The following is an 18,986-nucleotide window of genomic DNA, read 5'->3' as shown; positions in this document are numbered from 1 at the left end:
TAGCAGACGGTAACTTCAATGTTCATTAAACTTCTCAACAACTCGTAATATAAAGCTATCATAAGGACAGTGCAAAATACACAGGGAGAGTGCAATAAGTTAAGACAGCAAATAGGTGACATAAGTGCAATATAAAAGAAGTGCAATAGGTGGCAAAAAGTCATAATGCAATGTGTTATACAGGGACAATGCAATATGTTGGGACAGTGCAATATGTTTAGACACTGCATGTCCCAACATATTGCACTGTCTAATGATACTGCATGTCCCAACATATTGTACTATCATTAGACAGTGCAATATGTTGCATCTGTGTAATATTGGGCTATTGTCTGTGCAATATGGGCAAGACGGTAGACGGTGCAGTGCACTACCTGGGTGCAATACCTGCATGGTGTGTGTGATGGTATGTGCCATTATGTACGTGGACTGTGTATGTGTTGAAACATTTGTTTCTGTGAAACTGTTTCCCTGTCTTATGTAAAATTGTTTATTATTGTGTTGTTTTAATTTAGTGTTTGTAACTGCAAGATATAAAAGTATATCTTATCTTATCTCTATTTAATGTACAGACATGAATCTTCTCAACTTTGCCTCTAAGTTGCTTTTTTGGTAGTTAGTCAGTTAAACAGGGCAGCAGAGGGCTAAATGATGTCGTGCACAGATAATTCCTTTTGACTTGATGATCATGTTTGGTGGCAAACGAAGCCACAACCACATAGTAAACCGATGTGTCAAAAGAGTGGCATGCAGTTTAACTCAGCCACACTAAGCTGAATCATTAGAATAGTCAGCTGTGGATCTGTCATCACTATTGTTTGTTTGCAGGGTTCCTGCTGCAGTCAGCAGACCTCCTCAGAGATGCGCATTAATGAGGCTGCTCATTGGGCCTCTCCATGTACCCAGTCAGAATCACATGGACTGCGTACAAAGCACTTCTTTGAGAGTGGATATCTTTAAAATGGTCTGTGGTGTGCAGTCCATCTGACTCAGCAATAGCTGCAAAAGCAAAAATCTGCTGCTGATCAGACAGAAGACGCCACAGAGAAAATTTGTCACTGGTCTCCTCACCCTAATTACTTGCAGAAACTCTCAGGTCTTCACCAGTTTATAATGGTTTCACTAATTAGGGGTAAGCCTTTCCTCGGTAGGGGTGGGGAGCTATTAAGGGGGGAAAAGAATGTGGAGTTATGGGTAATTTTTAAAAACAGGAAATGCAATGATGCTCTGCTGGCTGACCCAGCTAGTCAAGATTGTGGCTCAATGTCAAGCCACCACAGCATTGGTGAGTGAAGCAGGACTTATTATTTGCAGAAATAAAATAGAGTTTGTTGACTCGTTCAGTGATAAGAGTAGTTCTGTACCTAGGAGCAGTTAGTGGTTCAGTGTTTTGCCAAAGGATAATTTCGATTTATTAAAGAGGACCTATTATGCTTTTTCCATTTCCTTTAGTGTTTATTTTTTTGTGCATGCAAAAAGTTTTCCAAAGTTACAAAGCCCAAAGTCCACGCCAAAGGGAGTTACTCTCCTCCACAGAAACACTGCTCCTGAACTGCCCGAAACACTTCGCTTGAAGTCCTGCTTTTTCTTCCGTAACGTGGTGATGTCACCAAGTAACACCTAAATACCTGCCTAGCGGCTAGTTTGGCACGTCCTTAAACAAAGCTAGTTAGAGCGGAGCTGGAGCGAAGTCCGAAGAGTTTGATTTGGTTGACCAATCACAACAGAGTGGACAAGCTGACCAATCAGAGCAGACTGGGCTCAAACAGAGGATTAAAAGAGGTGCTGCACAACAGCCAGTATGAGAAAAGTAAAGCGTTTTTTGAGCATTAAAGCATGTAAACATGTTCTAGTAGTAGAAACCTGAAAGACAAGTATGCAACCAAAAATTGGTAGTTTTGGGTGGTTATGATAACACTGTACTCAGCAATGAAATGACTGAGATCTGGGAACGCTGCAACAACAATACAATAAAATTTGATTGGTCAAGAAAATGATCAGATGGATTGTAAACAAGCCACCAAATTATCTAAACCACTTTATTTGGAGGTGACAAATCCTTTAATACACAGGAAGTGTGCTTGCATAATTACAGTAAGGATGGCAAAGGTGGGCAAGTCAATCTGGAAACCTGATGGATGTTTACAAAGGGAATTTTGCTTTTCAAATGTTTTTTTCTAACATTTTAAGGAATATCACCATGTTCTTAAATCCCAGCGGTTAACTTGTTGTTCACAATGCTACTACAGTATTACTGATAGGAATGATGCCCAAACCTACACATATAAGACCCAAAAGGTAATATAACATTCATTGTTTTTGAAAGGACCAAAGGCTAGGATCCAACTCTCTGCCCATCATCCCTCCCTTTTCGTCCTACATTGGAGAATTCATGTTGCTAATTTCCTGTCCTATAGAAGTTAGTATCACTTTAATGGGAATGTGTGTTATATAAACTGCATACTGTTTTAGAGACTGAGATCATTAAGTTCAAATATAATGTAGGCCTCTCAATGTATGATATTTATTTTTCCAAATCAAAAGCTTCACTTGAGAGTAGCTGTTGAAGCCAAACATTCTTTTTGATAAGGAGTCTGGTTCAATTAAAGCCATCAAACCTGCAACTAGATATGACTATGAACACAGGCAAGAGGCAACTAGGGGAACAAATAAATATTTCCATTGGCTGTCCTCCAGGTTTTCCTCTATCTGCTCTTATGTAGGTCAGACTCTTCAGCCTTTTTGACATATCACTTCCTCCTCAAAAAATGTCTGACACAAGACCTCCCGTGCTAGACTATGACCTTTTTCTCAGAGTCCTCAGACATGCATAAGTCATCGTGCCAGAATCGCACAATTCAAAATTTCCACCTTCTCACACACAGCTGCATTCTTGGACTGGTCATAGACACAGACAGCGAGTCCACGTCAACCGGTGGAAAATATCTGTCGTTGCATGTCTGAAATGTTGACCGTGAAACGAATGCACGGCAAAGTAGTTTATAGGCTACGGTGAGCTGTTGCGAGGCACGCTGGCCACCCATCTAACCTACACACCTCACTGTGGCTGCACATGTGAGAGCTGGGGATTCATTTGGATATTTCACCGAGTGGAAGCAGAGGACTTGGGCATATGTTCTGGCACATGTTTCAGAGTCCACACCTCATCTGCTTCCTCTCTTTGTTCTGTTTAATTTTAATGCTGACCCTTGGTACACATTTGCTCCGCATGGGTTCTGTAATATTGTTCTCCCTTTGGCAGTTATTATACATTTTTGGCAAAAACTATGCATTACTTTAACTGAAGACAGGCTTTTTTGTGTCTTGAGCATTCCCTCAACCTTTCTAGAGTAGCTTATGGACAAATGTGTCTTCTTTTTAGTAGCCGACTTAGAAGGCTCACAAATTATTGACTTTTATGGATTTAAATGCACAATTTGTTTTCAGGGCACATGAATGACACAATAATGTGCAAGGCATTTAGTGTGCAATAAGAACGTCTTTCTTGCTTTTGCCGTGTACAAACTCAGGACTCTCAACCAGGAGATCGGTGTTCAAGACCAGTGTTTTGTTTGTAAGTCACGTTAGTGACGTTTTTTAGTGACTTTTTGATGCGTTTTCTGTACTTATGTTACGTTGTTCCCGTACGTATTTTACTTAAGCTGGTTAACGTGCTTATTTTAAGCCCAACCATGACGTTTCCTAAACCTAAGTGGTTTTGTTGCCTAAACTTATCTGTAGATGCTACAGTAGTTTTGTTGCATGGCGTAGCCTACAAATGACATGCGAAAAGCCTAAAATGCGTTCTCATGCTAGCAAAATGTCCGTGTAATGTTGTGCTAATTATACGCCTTCCCGTGAGAGCGGGTTGCCCTCAGCAGTCATACAAAGGTTGATATTATCTAGTCGTGCTAAGTCAAGGCCAACTAGACTTTCTTAAGGTTTTGAACGTAAAATGTTTGATTTTGGAAGCCTGGTGACGTTGTGACTTTTAACACATTAGCTAGCCGGAGCTAGTCTCCGATCTTCTCCATTTTCCTGTATGGTGCTGTTTACTCCCCCCTGCCTTTTTCATACCATAGTGAACAATTTCCTTCAATTAAAAGTAAATGAAGAAGAAAGTGAAGCTGTCTGAATGAGCTTGGTCAGTTAGCAAGCTTGTTAGATCGTTAGCTTAGCTAGGTCACTAACAGGACAGTAAGTTCACTCAGTTCTTTAATGTATAATCACCTGAAAATAAGAATCGTGTTTTCGTTACCTTAGAATGAGCCGTTTATATCTACATACGGAGCGGGTTGTCTTCATGGAGCCGGCCGCCATGTCTCTACAGTAGCTACCAGAGGAGGTTAAATAAAAGTGAATAGTGCAACACAGCTATTGTGCTACGATGACTCCTTCCATCTTGGACTCTTAAAGGTCAGGACTGTCAGGACGGCCTGCTATTAGTCAAAAAGTGTGAATAAACAGGTCAAGCTTTACATGGATTTACCTGTCACCAGGCCTTGATTCTTCTTCTTGAACAGGTCAAAAGAATGCAGTATTAGTGATAACTGTACATGAATGGCTTTATTTTTGGAATAAATACACTGAAGTCAAAGACAATTACAAATGCCTGTGTAAAAAAAAGATTTAAAAAGTATTTACATTATTTTTTGCACAGAGCTGAATAAATATATACATAGTATACAATACAGCCTGTGTAGGTCATATGTTTCTTTTGCTGTACAAAGTGCAAAAGCTGATAAAAAATAAACATGATAATCCAACGAACGCAGGATCCATCCGGTAGTTGGATGTCGGACTGGACAATGTGGCCCCTTTAAAGAAACAAAACAAGAATATAATGGATTACAGGATTTTCAGCGAGTGTGTAGAACGAACAGCTTGGCTCGGGCTGCGGGGCCACGAACACGGAGATCCAGGAAAACACACACTCTGCACAGCATAACAGAGAGCTCGCCAGTTTTTCTTCCCCTCTCCCCTTTATTGTTTCATTGATAATAAATTATCTGTGGTCACTGTGCCAGACAGGCATGACTCAACATGGATGAACAATATGAACTGAGAACACAGTTGTTGTGGTCGCATGGTAAAGGAAATGAAGGAAGCGATCAAACACGCTGAACACGGGGGGGGCGGTAATTGAACACAGCATGTGTGCGTGCATGCACGTTAGCATGTGTGATATCAGGCTAAGCCCTTATCTCAGATGAGCAGCATATTGTTGTGTGCAGCCTGATGAAATCCCCGAGCTGGCACCCACACCAGCTGATAGGGACCACTGGCCATTGTCTCCTTCCCGGTTTTGTTTAGTCAGAACTGCCATGAAAAGCCACTAGTGTGACTTCAGATTCTAGTTTAAACAATGTTTCCAAGACTGGTGCTGAGTGACGTCTGCAGAAAAGCAAAGAAACTGTCTACAGCTTCCTTGTTTTGGAGGAGAAATGCTGGCTGCATCATTATTGTTTGTTTCTGGAGTAAAACATGTTAAAATAATACAGTGGTTGTTACTGTAGAAATCTATCCAATGTTGTATCAACCTTGATTTGTTATAGCTATAACGGATTTTACAAATATATATTTGCATTGTATAAACAATGCAGCAGCAGCAGCACAGAAACTGTTAAAACAAGGCTACTTATGTACAACCACGGGATGTTTGATTTCTAAATCAACTCCAAGATTTTAAAAGATTCCCTGAAAAAACACCTATGAGATGGCAGATGTAGAGCGCATATCATTAAACGGATTCTCTGAGTGAAGTATTGTGGGCATCACGTTTTAGTCCAGTTTGTTAAAAGCTACGCACGTCATTCCTGGTAAATTTTTTGAAAAATGAATACACTCATTTTTTAGACAACCAGAAGGCTTCACTGATCCATTTACAAGACTCAACTAAAAGTTTGAAACCTGAACAGTTGAAACATTACAACATGAAATGGGTTCCAGACTCATATGGTAAACTAGATTGATTGCTTGCAAATGGGCATTTCATATCTGCTGACAGTACAAGGGATTCAGCTACATTTCATTTGACCTTCTATCGTGTTATTTTACCATCAGAGTTAGACCCGGATAAAGTCTTTAGAAGTCAGAGAATGATGACAGTGAGAAATATCTTCCAGCATTCATCCTGCGGCTTTCACTCTCCTTCCAATATTCTCGTTGTTCTTCCAAGCAAGTGTCCCATGATGCAGGTGGAAAAATCTGCACCCGACAGACACGGTGTGTGTGATACTTGGGATTCAAATCAGTCCATTTAAAACACAAAGATTTGTAGTTTATAGTTTTTTAGTCACTAGCAAGGCCTTAGGTTACAGAAGTCCAGCTCCTGTGGCTTGCGTAAGCCAGTGCAGTGGTCCCTTGGCAGCAGATGCCCAGTTTGGGTTTTGCAGTGCAACGGTCGTCTCTTGAAGCCCTTCCCACAGGTTCTGGAGCAAGGTGACCACTGCCCAATATCCCACTCAGGACAGGGGTCTCCACAAACCCTGGTGGCTGAGGGTCTTTGTGAAGGATCACAGTCCATCCCTGGCTTCCCGTCCGGTCTCAGACACTGCACCATCCTCCTCTGGATCCCGCTGCCGCAGGTCACCGAGCACTGGTCCCAACCTGTGGATATCCATTTCCCGATGGCGGGATCCTCCTTGTTATAAGACTCCTTCAGGGTGTCTCCCCCGTTCTCCTTGACACCATCCTCAGCCAGGACACTGTTATGGGAGTTTACACGCCCGTCCTTCTTCAGAGGCTTCTCGTCCTTGGTCTGACGGGCGAGGTAGAAGGAGTAGCGGATGCGAGGTGGCGTCATCTGGCCCGCGCAAAGCACCTCCACAGTCAGGGATTCTCCTAAGGGCTTAACGGCCTGCAGGGTCTCAGAGAGGCCGGCTGTGCCGCTGTAGCGCAGCAGGCTTTTCTTTACGATGATGTCTCTCTCTCCAGCTGACACTACGTAGTTCCCGTTGAGCAGGTAGTGGCCCTCGCTGTTTTTTACCGCCAGGTAGTTGTCGTCACTCCTCATTCCCTTGTAGCCTCGCTGACGGACGTCTATATTGGCTGCGCCCACTGGTAACATGACCACAAAGTTGTAGCCGTGCCTGCATGCCAAAGCACATTACAGTCAATGAGAGCTTATCATAGTGACGTTGATAATGCTATCGTGTTTGAGTGAGGGGGAGAAATAAGAATGACGTAAGCAATATCCCGTGACGATGTGGATTTTACTCACTCAGGCTTTGTGAAGAGACCCGACACCTTCTTGCAGCCCTTGCTATCACCTCCGCAGTTTCCACACTTATCAAACTTCTTGGTGGAGCCAATTTTCCCGTCACAGCCCGCCTTAATGCACTTCCCTTGGACACACACTCCTGTGGAGTCTGGGGAGCATGGAGTCCCATCCACAACCTGTGTGTACAAAGACACTGGTTAGGATAGCTTTTCATACGCTACACAGTACAGAAATAACAGAAGCAAACACAACAGAACATCCAGCACACACTGAAGTCCACTTTTTTGGCTTGACCACAGAGGGCCAGCCCTACAAATGCAAAAGTCTGTCAATGAGTGACAATTTAACATTATAGATATGACCACTGACTGTTTGTAAAACAATTTCCAGCCATATACTCGGTTTTGACCTGTAATATAACAGTAATTGTGAGACACTATGTTCTGTGGACGACCGTATCTGAAGTGAGGCTGTCAACTAAATCAGCCTCACTGCTAGTCTGTGACTGATAAGTTCACTTAATGCGGTTGTGAGTTCCCAGACATTGTTTCAGACAAATGAACCAAACTCCAGCTCACGTTTGAAACTAAACTGTACACAGAGAGTACTGTAAGCTCATTTTTGCCTTAAAGTCATGACTCTGTGGTTAAAACATCCAGCTGCTCTGTGATTCAGAGCTACGTGTCCCCTGAGCTCTCTTATCTGCTCCTCCTAAGGCTGTATGATGGAGTGAAGTGTGAACTCTGCCTCGCTGCTGCTAAAGCTCACTCTACACCCTGCTATCTGAAAGAAATACACTGTCCTCCTCCTCTCCCTTCATTCCTTCCTTCACTCTTTGCACTTAGACCGGAGACAGCTGGCTGACGTATATTCTCCTACCTTGGCCTCATATCTCAAAACCTTCATTTATTCAGACTTCTGTCCGATCACCAATCAAATTATCTTTGTTTGTTCAGGCAAAGCTGAAAATACACTTGAGGTGTTGCTGTTTACCTTGGGTGCCAGGACATAGAAGTAGCCAGTGCCGTTAGCCCTGCAGATGAGTTTACACCTGTCATCGGGGGACACTCCAGAGTACTTGGGTACCCACACCACAGAGGGGTCGATGCGGTTACTGTTGAAACTGCGGCCACTGTTTGCACACTGCTCCTCACGATAAGTCTTACCTACACAGAGGGAAGGGATGTGAGAGGAGGGAACGCTCCAGTGGGGAAAAATATCATTGGACGTAGTTGTCTGCTGTTAGCGCCTCGTACCTGTGTCAGGGCAGCGGTTCAGGTTGCACGAGCGGTATTTGACCCGAACCCCTTGGCAGTATTTACCCCCATTTGACGGAACTGGGTTGTCACACTCTCTTCTAGACAGTTGGACTCCGCCTCCACACGTGCGTGAACAGGAACCGAACGTGCCCCACTTCCCCCAGCGGCCGTCCACCTGGAAATGCACAAACCAGTGGCATATTGCAGAATGTATAACAACAAAGCCTGTCCTTAATCACACCCCAGGTATGCTGATATCAAGAACCATGTCTTTATGTGAGCCTTACCTTCACATTTTGGTCCCGCTTGTTCGAACAGACCCCTCGGTCGCAGACCTGATTGTCCCCACAGTAGGTGCCGTCTGCCCAGGGGAAGTGCCGAGTCATACACACCAAATGGCCATTGGATTTCCCAGTGCACCACAGACGGCCACATGGCGGTTGCATAAAGGGACAGGGCTTGGAGTGTTCTCCGAACGCGAGCTCACATTGACGGTCAAGGATGTAGGATGTTCCCGGTAGCACGTCGGGGAAGACCAACGGTTTTGGAGGCTGGTCGAGCAAACACTCCCCTAGAAGAGGAAGACTCAATGAGCAACACACGGAAACAATACCAGCTGTCATCACTGGTTTTATTGCTTTTTCCTCACCAACTTTGAGCACTTACACCCATATATTGAAGTAAGTGCCAACATTTCACCAAAATATGATCACACGATCATGAAAAACAATGCATTCCTTCATCAATATTCCCACAATCCTTTTCATTGAGTGCGTGCGTTGTGTTGTGGGTGGGTGGGATTGTGGGTTGGAGGCAGTAAGCAGCCATTGGCCTTGTGATTTGGGCTCTTTGAAGTGAAAGTACAGCTTGATGCAGTGTATGCCACATACCACAAACAGACACACACACATGCATGAGCGACCCACACACAGCCACCCCTACCCCCACCCCCATCCCATCCTAACCTCTCCCTATAAACCCACAAGCTCTTCCTCTCATGTTTGATCCCACCCATAAAGATAAAGTTATAGAAGAATAATCTGAAACGTTTACATCTGAGCTTGAAATCTTAGAGCTTTAAACCAAACCGACACGCGGCTAGCGAGCAGTTCAAAAGGTCAAAGGCATTGATTTACAAAAAATAGCACACGGAAAACCTTTCCAGGAACAGGCTAATAAAGAGGAAGAGTTTGACAAGCAGATGCTTTGAAACATGAAAGATAAACGTGACTAGATGAGGAGGTTTCCAGGAGGAGGCTTTTATCACTCAGCTTCTCACCCTTGTGGGGAATTTACACATCCAAAACAAGTCATTTGCACTGAGGGGAAAAACTGGGTTCACTCTCTTTGAACTGTTTATTATGCCATTGGCGTTGCGGTGAATTCACAACAGATAATAAGGCAGTGAGTGAACGAGCTGTAACTGGTGGCAAATTTGTTTCCTCCCATTTCACCGCAAACTTGGCAGAAGAAACACACTGATTAACTGATAGTACAATCCTACATAAACAAATCACTCCACGCTGAATAAGCAGAACCTCACCTCTTCCTTCCTCCTCTCTCTCCAAAGAGCAATCATCTAAAATAATAGCTGGCACTGTATGTGTGTGTGTGTGGAGAGATGAACAGGTTGCAAATAATTTGGGATGCAGCACTGCATGAAAACTGCCTCAAACATGTGGCAACATGTTTTTTTTTCCTCCCTGCTGCTTTTTGAACTCCTGATTTATGACAGACGGCCAGAAGTTACAACATTGTTAGATAGAAATCACTCCTTGTCAAGTCAAAAATGTTCTTCTGTGTCTCTGGACCAGTTTGTGCTCTTTTGTTCCCAGACTGTCTCTTAAATGGACACAGAAAGAAGAAAAAAAAAGGTTTGTCTATTTGGAGTAAACCTGCATGGGAAACACTGGGCAGATACACCTCTGTGTCCAAACCACTGTGGCGACTCTCCCCAGAACAAGCCCTCTAATTTGGGACAGATGTGGGGGCAGTTTTAAAATAAACGTTTAGCATTGCTCCGAGGCCAAGTCCTGTGGTCTGGCCTGCTTGGCAAACAATCTGCATCCAACCGAATGAATTCCTTTTTGGCTTTCGCTCGTCTTTTCTATGAGCGCCGTGTTATACGAGGTTAGACAGATGTCACATTTGAAGCAAGACTGATGCTGAAATTCAATCATGCTCTCACTTGCATTTTTACCTCAAATGATTATAGCCGTGTTGCAAATCAAGAGGCTGTTAACCAGAAAAAATGAGCAAAACCCAGCAAATGTCAAAAGAGGAGTCTGCTCCTCTTCAACAGCTGCATGGAGGTCATATCTTGATCCACTGGCAAACAGAACCGTGAACAGAAAAGGGTCTGATTATATGAATAATAAAATAAGTATGTGCTCTGCTAATGTGATCAACACCTGACTACATGTTTGTTGGTGGCCTTTAAAGGATTACTCCGTCAGTTTAGCATTGCACTCCTATAACATTGTCGGATTCATGTTTAAAAGTAGCAAAGTAGCAGACCAAAGTTATTGTCTTCCTTGTAAAAATCTGGTGATTACAATATCCACAATGCAACTTGACCACTCGTGTGTCATGCTAGTAGCGGCTAATGTAGCCTCGAGCTGCTAGCCTCAAGCAAAGACGAGGAGCGAGCTACAGAGGTCTGGTCAGCTCACTTCTTTCTAACGCCACACCCCCAAATTTTTTCATTTTCTAACTTGTAGTCTTCAAACACAACCGATGCTGACTCACGTGACATCACATGAGGTCATGCAGCTCCCTCTGGAGCCACAAAAGGCTTTATACAAGTGTTTTCACATATGTAGTATGTACTCCCCAAAAGGGATGTCACAAGAACCGATACTTCGGGATCAAGTCAGTGCCAAAATTCAGAAAACGTAACGTTACATATCTTTTTTTATAGTACCGGAGATCAGGGCTCGAGACTGACGTCATCCCGGGGACAATAGAACATTTCTATTGTTTTGTTTTTGTTTTTTACCATGGTATCGAATTGGGTATTGAGAATCGCGTATTTCACTGGTATTGGTATCGACTACTAACTTTATGGTATTGTGACATCCCTACTCCCCAAGACATGTAAACAGGCTATGATGTGACATGATAAAATTATATGATATATATAGATTCTGTGAAATTACCCTTTAATAATAGTTTGTGTCTGTCCTGACTTTGGCTTCACACCTCTTCAAACACACTAGGCATTCAAACACAGGGGTCAGGGGTCGTGGAAACTCACCGTGCCCGCTGTCTAGGAATTCAGTGATGATGGCAGCGCTGCAGGGGGACCAGGGGCTGGTGCGGTTGATCTGAATGAGAGTGGGAGACATCATGTGGTTGTCTTGAAGTTTCCCAAACACGTCCTCGCAGGCCCTCACATTGTCGTGTGGCATGTTGAACACGTGTCCTGTTGAGAGGGAACGAGATGTCAAGATGTCTTACATGAATACATGGATACTTTCATCTGTGATGTCACACTACAGGAAATGTTACAGCACTAATGTGTTTTGAGCATAGGCTGTATATAAGAAGTGGACGTAGTCATCGTGACGACACACATTGGTTCGTGGACTGCAGTTTTGAAGCCTCGAGTTCGGCATTTTGGCCATCGCCATCTTTGTTTTTGGTTGAATACTCGATTGTGATTGGTCAATCACAGCATTCTACGGTCTGTTATTTCTTTATAGCAGACCGTGTATGTATAACAGACTTGCTATTGGCGCAGCTCTGATGTCGGACCGTTTTTGTGTCAAATTATTGATTTCTTAAGTAAGTAGCCATGTAATAAGATAATGTACAGGTAGCGGGTTGTTGTGAAATAAACCCTGACAGGGCGATGTGGCACCCCGTGGTCTTGCATCGTCTCGAAGGGGTTTATTTCACAACAATGACCGGCTCGTTGTACATTATACCTTACTTATCGTCTATCTGACTCTAAATGGGACCATAATTTACTAAATGAACATCATACTGTATTGAAGAAGACTTGAAACTAGTGATTGAGACCATAAACTCATGTTTACAATGTTTACTGAGGTAATAAATCAAGTGAGAAGTAGGCTCATTTTCTCATAGACTTCGATACAATCAGACTTCTTTTTGCAACCAGAGGAGTCGCCCCCTGCTGGCTGTTAGAAAGAATGCAAGTTTAAAGCACTTTGCATTGGCTTCACTTTTCAGACCCGCTGGTTGCCGCCTGGTGTTGAATAATAGATGATGCTGGCTCACCAAGCTCATGAGCAGTGGTGAAGGCCGAGGGTAAGCCGTCGTCTTCGATCACAGAGCAGCTCCTCTTGGGGTCGCACATGGTGCCGACATCCGCCATGCCAAGAGTGTCACAGGTGGAGGCTCCACACAAGTCCTGGACAAAAAGAACAAACTTTTGCATTAGTACATCTGAGCGTGTCAGAGCTTGAGAAACAGCCAGAAGAACGGGGCACTTAAAGAACAAAATGTTTGTAACCTTGACCTTCATTTCTGTGTTATGATAACACTGTAATCTGGTTATAACATTGCAACCTTGTTTGAAAGCTGTCTGATCATGCAACTGTTGCTGTGTTCTTCTTTTTAGTGATGCCACCTTGTCCCCAGCCCTCAGCAGTTAACTTGGTGAGTATAATGTTATTAATACCAATAGAAGCGATTTGCAACAAACTGGAATCATCCATCATCAAGTTGTCTTGTTGTCATTAAGGTTTGTTTTCTAGAGATTGGGAAAAGATCAGATAGTGTTAAGCCAGGCTTTCCACCACCCACTCTTTAAGTGTTTCTAGTGGGCAACAGTGTTTAGAGCACACCTTCTTCTATGAGGTAATGTAACTGTCCCCAATCATAACATTTCCATGCCAGTGCAGAGTTTCCAGATGACCTATTTCTCCACCACAAGCCCAATCTTAGCGAGCATCCATTTGGAGCTGAACCTCTTAATCACAGGACAACGTCTGCAGTAACCGCCACGGAGAACCGCCCATCTGCCTGGCTCCTAAACAGCTCCGTCTCTACATCCCCCAGAAACACAGAAAACCACTAGTGGTCAGCTATTAGGGATAAAGCACGGCACTAGGTTAATGTCACACAGCCTCCTCTGCGCTGGATGTACACATTAAAACACGGTGCCAAGTGAAGACCTCGAGCGCTATGACAAATCATTCCTAGAATAAACCACAAAACCACAATTGTTGGCCAGCGCAAATCTAGTCCAGATGTGCTCGTGTGTGCAGACGACATCTGAACGCTCGGGCCGTTTCTGAGCAAAAAAAAAACCTGCAAGACGAAGAGGGGAGAAGAAACAGCAGTGTCAATGAGTTTGTTCTTTGCTTTGACCTACTTCCCACATCTGTCATCTATCTTTGCATTTTTTTTGTGTGTTTCTGCAATTTAAAAACAATAGGTCATCTAAGCAAAGAAATATTTCCATTTCATTTTGTGTACGGATTTCAATGCATTTAAATGACGATCTGACTTATTACAGCTTGTGTTTTGTGGTGTTATATTCCTAACTGTCATGTTGCTCAGAGATTCAGTAAGTCCTTTTTAAAGTAAAGACTATGAGGAGTAGGAAAAGTAGGTCTGATGCAGCAGTACTTATATATATATACACACGGTTTACAACATCCGGACATGTTTGGGTGTACTCGTTTCACATAATCTATCATTTAAATGAAGGCAAGCACACTGTGAGCTAAAGTACAACCACCCCCAGGGGATACATAAATATGTCAGATTTACAGTTAGATTTAGACTGGATGTCCACATACACTGAAACTTTCTGTGTAACTTAATGAACTGAGTAAACTTGCAACATTCTTTACACAACAATCATGCTGGCTATAGAGTTTAAAGACAACCGCAGTTGCCTCTGGACAACACCGAGTTGGTCTTCATAAAACCTGCAAATTACACTGTGGGCTGGTAAACAGCAGACAATGGACATGCCTTAAATGCCCGTTGAAAGCCATGTTAAACCAGAACACCACTGACTAATTCAAGTGACCAAGTCACGAATCAACAGAAGATGGACTGTTGTCTGACTTTTTGACCTTTGCTGATCTGCTGAGCAGAATGCTCTATTATCAGTGGGCATGTGCGCAGACACCTTATTTGATATCTGAAGCTAAAATATTATAAATAAGTACCTTGAGTCTGGGAGGATGCTACAGGCCTATCAGTCATATTTTAACAAACAAAACCAGGCAGATTTACATATAATTTCATGATCATATTTGTTCTGCCTCTCGCCCAAAACAATCTTGTGTATTTGTTTATGAAGGAGAGTTCATTCTGATAGATAGAATATTATATTTAATAATAAATAAAGCTGAAAAAATGTCAGTTTGTTGCATGGAAAGTGAAATGTCAATGCAGCCATATATACTGTTGTACCTATAGACAGATGGATGGTGATAAATGAGGTTTGAACATTTACATCTTTTGTTTGTTGTACACTCTAAATGTGCTCTGTGCACTTACACTGTGACAACATTTATCTATTTTCTAGTTTTTCTTGCACAGTTTTGGTAAGAAATTCCATCAGCAGGAACCTGTTTTCACACACAAGTGTTAATGTTCATGTTAGGGCCAAATTTTCTTTGTTCGACCAATCCTGGCAAATGCAGCTTCTTGTGGAAATACAGTACTTGTTACAGCGTAGGTCGTTCATCCAGTCCAATATAATATTAACTCAAACAATGACTGAATCCCATGACGTCTGTCTTTCTGCTTTATATTACAGCCACATGACTCACTGTCTGTAGGCAGGTCCGGTGCAGTTGAATGGGGTCATCTAAACTGGCTGCAGAGTTTAGAACATCAGCTCTCCATGTGGAGCTTTTGGAACTGAAATACTTTTATGGAAAATGCGGCCCATCTTTTTCGATGCCATGATGGCCTAAACAGGAAGAGCGTACTATAGGAGCCATACAGCAGAGAGACAGGAAGTGTGTGACAGAGTGAAGAATGTGCTGTAAAGATGCAACTGTGCAGGCTTGACTGCAGCTGTGCAGGACTGCCCCTCCTGAGCAGCTTGTTTCAGACTGGGGGCAGAAACACGGAGGGATGTGACATCTCTGACATGGACATAGGAACCCCCCCCCCCCACCCCTCCCCTTCTACATCACTCCCCCACTCCCTCCCTCCATCTCTCCCTTCAGGGGCCTGTTTAATGAGGAGCAGGCGAGGCGGCGGCGGGTAGGGCTGGAAAACCCACAGCTGGAGGAGGAATGGGAACGGCTGAGAGAAACGAGACACTTCCTACTAATGCATCCCTGGTGGCACTTCAATTTGGCAGTTAAAACAAGCATTTGTTTGAGGTCTGATACAATCACATGTCGTGTCATGTTAGTGACACTGGCCAAAGGTAACTCAGCACCTCATCATGTTACCTTTGACTCTTTCATTCTGGTGGCAGCCGCCGGCTTTGAGACTGTAATCTGCAACAATATCCAAAATAATGAAATACATATCTGCTGATTTGATTTTTCAACTTCATTCCAAGTCGTCAATGTCGAAATCCACAAGGCAGCTAGACAGTTCATCATAGATCAGTGGGTTACACACGGACCAATGAATGTGAGCAATGACTTCATCTCTGACCTGGTGTCGTGTGCCAAATATTTGGGAGTGAACTCGGAGGCGGTTTCCAAGTCTATAAAACTATAACCCTCTCAGGATCTACGATCGCTCTGTTCAGCTCAAGTTTATTTTCCTCAGTGACCCAGCCTCAATGTCAGAGCTGTGATGGTATTGGTGGACTGGATATTCACTCAAGTGCCTGATCCCTGAGTTCACCAGAGGTGGAGAGTGTGTTTTGGGAGCAAACCAATTACCTGACACAGCAGGAGTGGTTGGAGGGGGAAAGCCTGGCATGTAAAGTCTGCAGCATTTGGTGAATCATATCTTATCCAACATAATCATGCCTTACATACAAAAGACACTATAAATGATTCATTATTTTAGAACATATAGAGGTGAAATAATGTATTTGCTGAGAAATGTCCATGTATCTGTTTTTATGTTTTTTATTTTTTCCCCACTCACAATGTTGTTTGGTTACGATTGCCCAGAAATCATTATAGATATTTAAATCAACATCCTCCTCACAAACACTAACCATACACTTCGACGCAACACACACACACACACACTTGTCTTTTTTGATATATTTACTGTATTGTTATTGTTGTTATTATATAAATCTTGTCCTAATTGTTTGTTATCACTATTATGTAGTCATATTATTTATTTATATTAATCTTGTCTCTAGGTGGATGCTAGTACAATACAAAGGAGGACGGTCTGCAGGACAGATAATAATGCACACTGTGCACTTTAATAGACTAAGCTACTGGAGTTACCATGCACTATATTCACTTTTAACAGTCTCTTCTGCACTATATTCACTTTTTTAATAGTCGTGTATCACAGCTGTTATCCTGCACTATACTCAGTTTTAACAGTTTCCTTCATCTCCTTGTATTTTTATATCTATATAAATATACATTTATTTTTTTGTACTTTGGACTACTAACTTTTTTACTGCCTTTTTACTAACATCACTATTATGTAGTCATTATTTCTTTATATTAATCTTGTCTCTAGGTGGAGGCTTCAATGGGGTTTTTTGCCTCTTCTTGCACTTTATATTATTCATTTATTTTTTTGTTATGTTTTATAGTCTTAAATTGTGCAAAACAAATAAACAAAAATAAACAAATATCATCAGATTTACGCATTTCTGTGCGTAATTGCGCAAAACTAAAATGCCACATTCTCCCCTCAGACCCAGCACCATGAACTCAAATAAAGCATTTTTTTACCTGTCTAGTGAAAAGGATTGCAGTGTCCCAGTAGTCCGGATGCTTGTCGTTGTTCTTGTTCATCTTCTTCTGCCAAGTGCAGAAGTTTCTCAGCGTCATGGCAGCGTTGCCAGACACCTTGGGTCCTTTTTCCTCCTCGGTTATAACCACAATCTTCACCACCACGATGCTGATGGAGTTGAGGATGCTGGGGTGTCTGTAGAGCCTCGCAGCCACCGCCATCAGAGTCAGCAGGTAGTGCTTCAGGTCGTCTCCGTGGAACTGCAACATGGACTCATCTGCCACCACCAGCGTCTCCACGTACCTCGGGATCGATGCAAACCTCTTGGATCTGCCCATCCTCCTCAGCATCGTCTCGGTCACATTGTCATCTTTCAGCTGCTTGTACTTCTCCAACGATTGCGCAACTTGGAGACTTATGATGTCGCTTTCCACCGCGCACCTGGAGGTGGAATTGAGCTGCAGGTTGTTGCCTTTTCTGCGCCGGATGATGTGCGCATTTGTGTCATTTTGCACCGGGTTGATGAAATATTCCCAGCCCTGGAAGCCAAACGCACCTTGTAGACCTTTACAGAGGCTCAGAGCTGCATAAGAATGTGGATCAGAGTTCACATATCCGGAGTAAAAGCACCGGCTCAGGTCAGTGGAGACATCTGAGTTGGAGAGCCAGAATGCGTCTTGGTTAGAAATAGAAGGTGCGATGAAATTAGAGTCCTGGTGCAAATCGATCACTAACTCCTGCTGGAAAGCTCCTATCTTAATGACCTGTTTTCCATTCAGGATTTCCACGTCGTTGTCAGAATCCCTCCTCATGTCATGGTTATCCAATCTGACAGGGAAGCAAAGTTCACTTTCCATGCAACGCACAAGTTTTAAGAGTGAGAGTGACACCACACCAAAGCAGAGGAGAAAAGTTGTTCTGATAAACATGACGATGTTTGCATTCAACAAAGAATGCAAATGAGCATCAGAGAGAAAAACACAACACGAGATATTGAACCTGCGAGCTCAGTGTTGGAGCTGTGTGAGATCAGGATGAAGAGCAGAGCATAATCCACTGCGCTAAAACAATGCAGGTCGTACAAGTCCACTCAGTGCAAACTCCTCCTGGTCATGACCCATTCTCCACCTGTGTGTGTGCTGAGTCGACTGCAGCCTTCTGTGGACTTTATGCATGTGTAAAAAATATGGAAACTCAATCTCTTGCAGAGGTGGGGGCAGTCTTTGGAGGCGCTCATTGGATGCACGTCTGCAGCAGAGACTTTCTCTGCAGGCAGGCCTATCATCATGTCCCAACACACACTGGGATGAAGGATCACATCTCACACTTAGTTCCAGGGCTTTGTGTGCTCAGACCCTGCAGGACTCCACATAACCTAAACATGTCCATCAAGTCATTAGTCAGCACTTTTGATGCAATTAATAGAAGTACTTTTCATCTCACATAAAGAGCATCAGCAGAAATATGTCCTATATGATGCTGTAATAACTTCCATTGCATCTTAAATGGAACATCAGTGGGCTGCAGGAATATTACAGAGATGTTAAAAATAAGGTGACAAATATCATTATAATGTTGCAGCTGAAGTCCCTTAGAGGAGGAATATGAGGCTGCTGTGATTCTTTATCAGCTTTCATGTCATGATCAGATCTGTTTCTAACTCACATACGACA

At 43.0% G+C, this 18,986-nt stretch overlaps 2 protein-coding genes across 5 annotated transcripts in view; one reads left to right on the top strand and one right to left on the bottom strand.

The window, feature by feature from the left end:
- Positions 1-18,986, top strand: part of stk36 (serine/threonine kinase 36 (fused homolog, Drosophila)) — a 90,510-nt gene that overhangs the window by 61,466 nt on the left and 10,058 nt on the right. For all 4 annotated transcript variants that reach the window (XM_074611639.1, XM_074611638.1, XM_074611637.1 and 1 more), the window contains one exon: positions 13,070-13,107. The gene's annotated coding sequence lies outside the window, so the exon portion shown is untranslated. The remainder of the gene's footprint in view (positions 1-13,069; positions 13,108-18,986) is intronic.
- adamts15a (ADAM metallopeptidase with thrombospondin type 1 motif, 15a) lies at positions 4,550-18,492 on the bottom strand. The gene is made up of 8 exons (XM_074611640.1): positions 17,313-18,492; positions 12,727-12,859; positions 11,738-11,905; positions 8,769-9,052; positions 8,479-8,656; positions 8,216-8,388; positions 7,223-7,398; positions 4,550-7,091 (listed from the first exon to the last, which is right to left on the bottom strand). The coding sequence occupies exons 1-8, from the start codon at positions 18,240-18,242 to the stop codon at positions 6,299-6,301; spliced, it is 2,835 nt and encodes a 944-aa protein (XP_074467741.1). The 5' UTR covers positions 18,243-18,492; the 3' UTR covers positions 4,550-6,298.

This window comes from Sebastes fasciatus, chromosome 16 (assembly GCF_043250625.1).
Source record: "Sebastes fasciatus isolate fSebFas1 chromosome 16, fSebFas1.pri, whole genome shotgun sequence".
Lineage (NCBI taxonomy): Eukaryota > Metazoa > Chordata > Actinopteri > Perciformes > Sebastidae > Sebastes > Sebastes fasciatus.
This window is presented reverse-complemented; position numbering and strand designations above follow the sequence as displayed.

Coding starts and splice junctions, on each gene's coding strand:
- adamts15a (XM_074611640.1), bottom strand. CDS start 18,242: ATGTTTATCAGAACAACTTTTCTCCTCTGCTTTGGTGTGGTGTCACTC. Junction 9,053..11,737: donor ATTCCTAGACAGCGGGCACG/GTGAGTTTCCAC, acceptor TTCCTCTTCTAG/GGGAGTGTTTGCTCGACCAG. Junction 8,657..8,768: donor AGCGGGACCAAAATGTGAAG/GTAAGGCTCACA, acceptor GTGCATTTCCAG/GTGGACGGCCGCTGGGGGAA.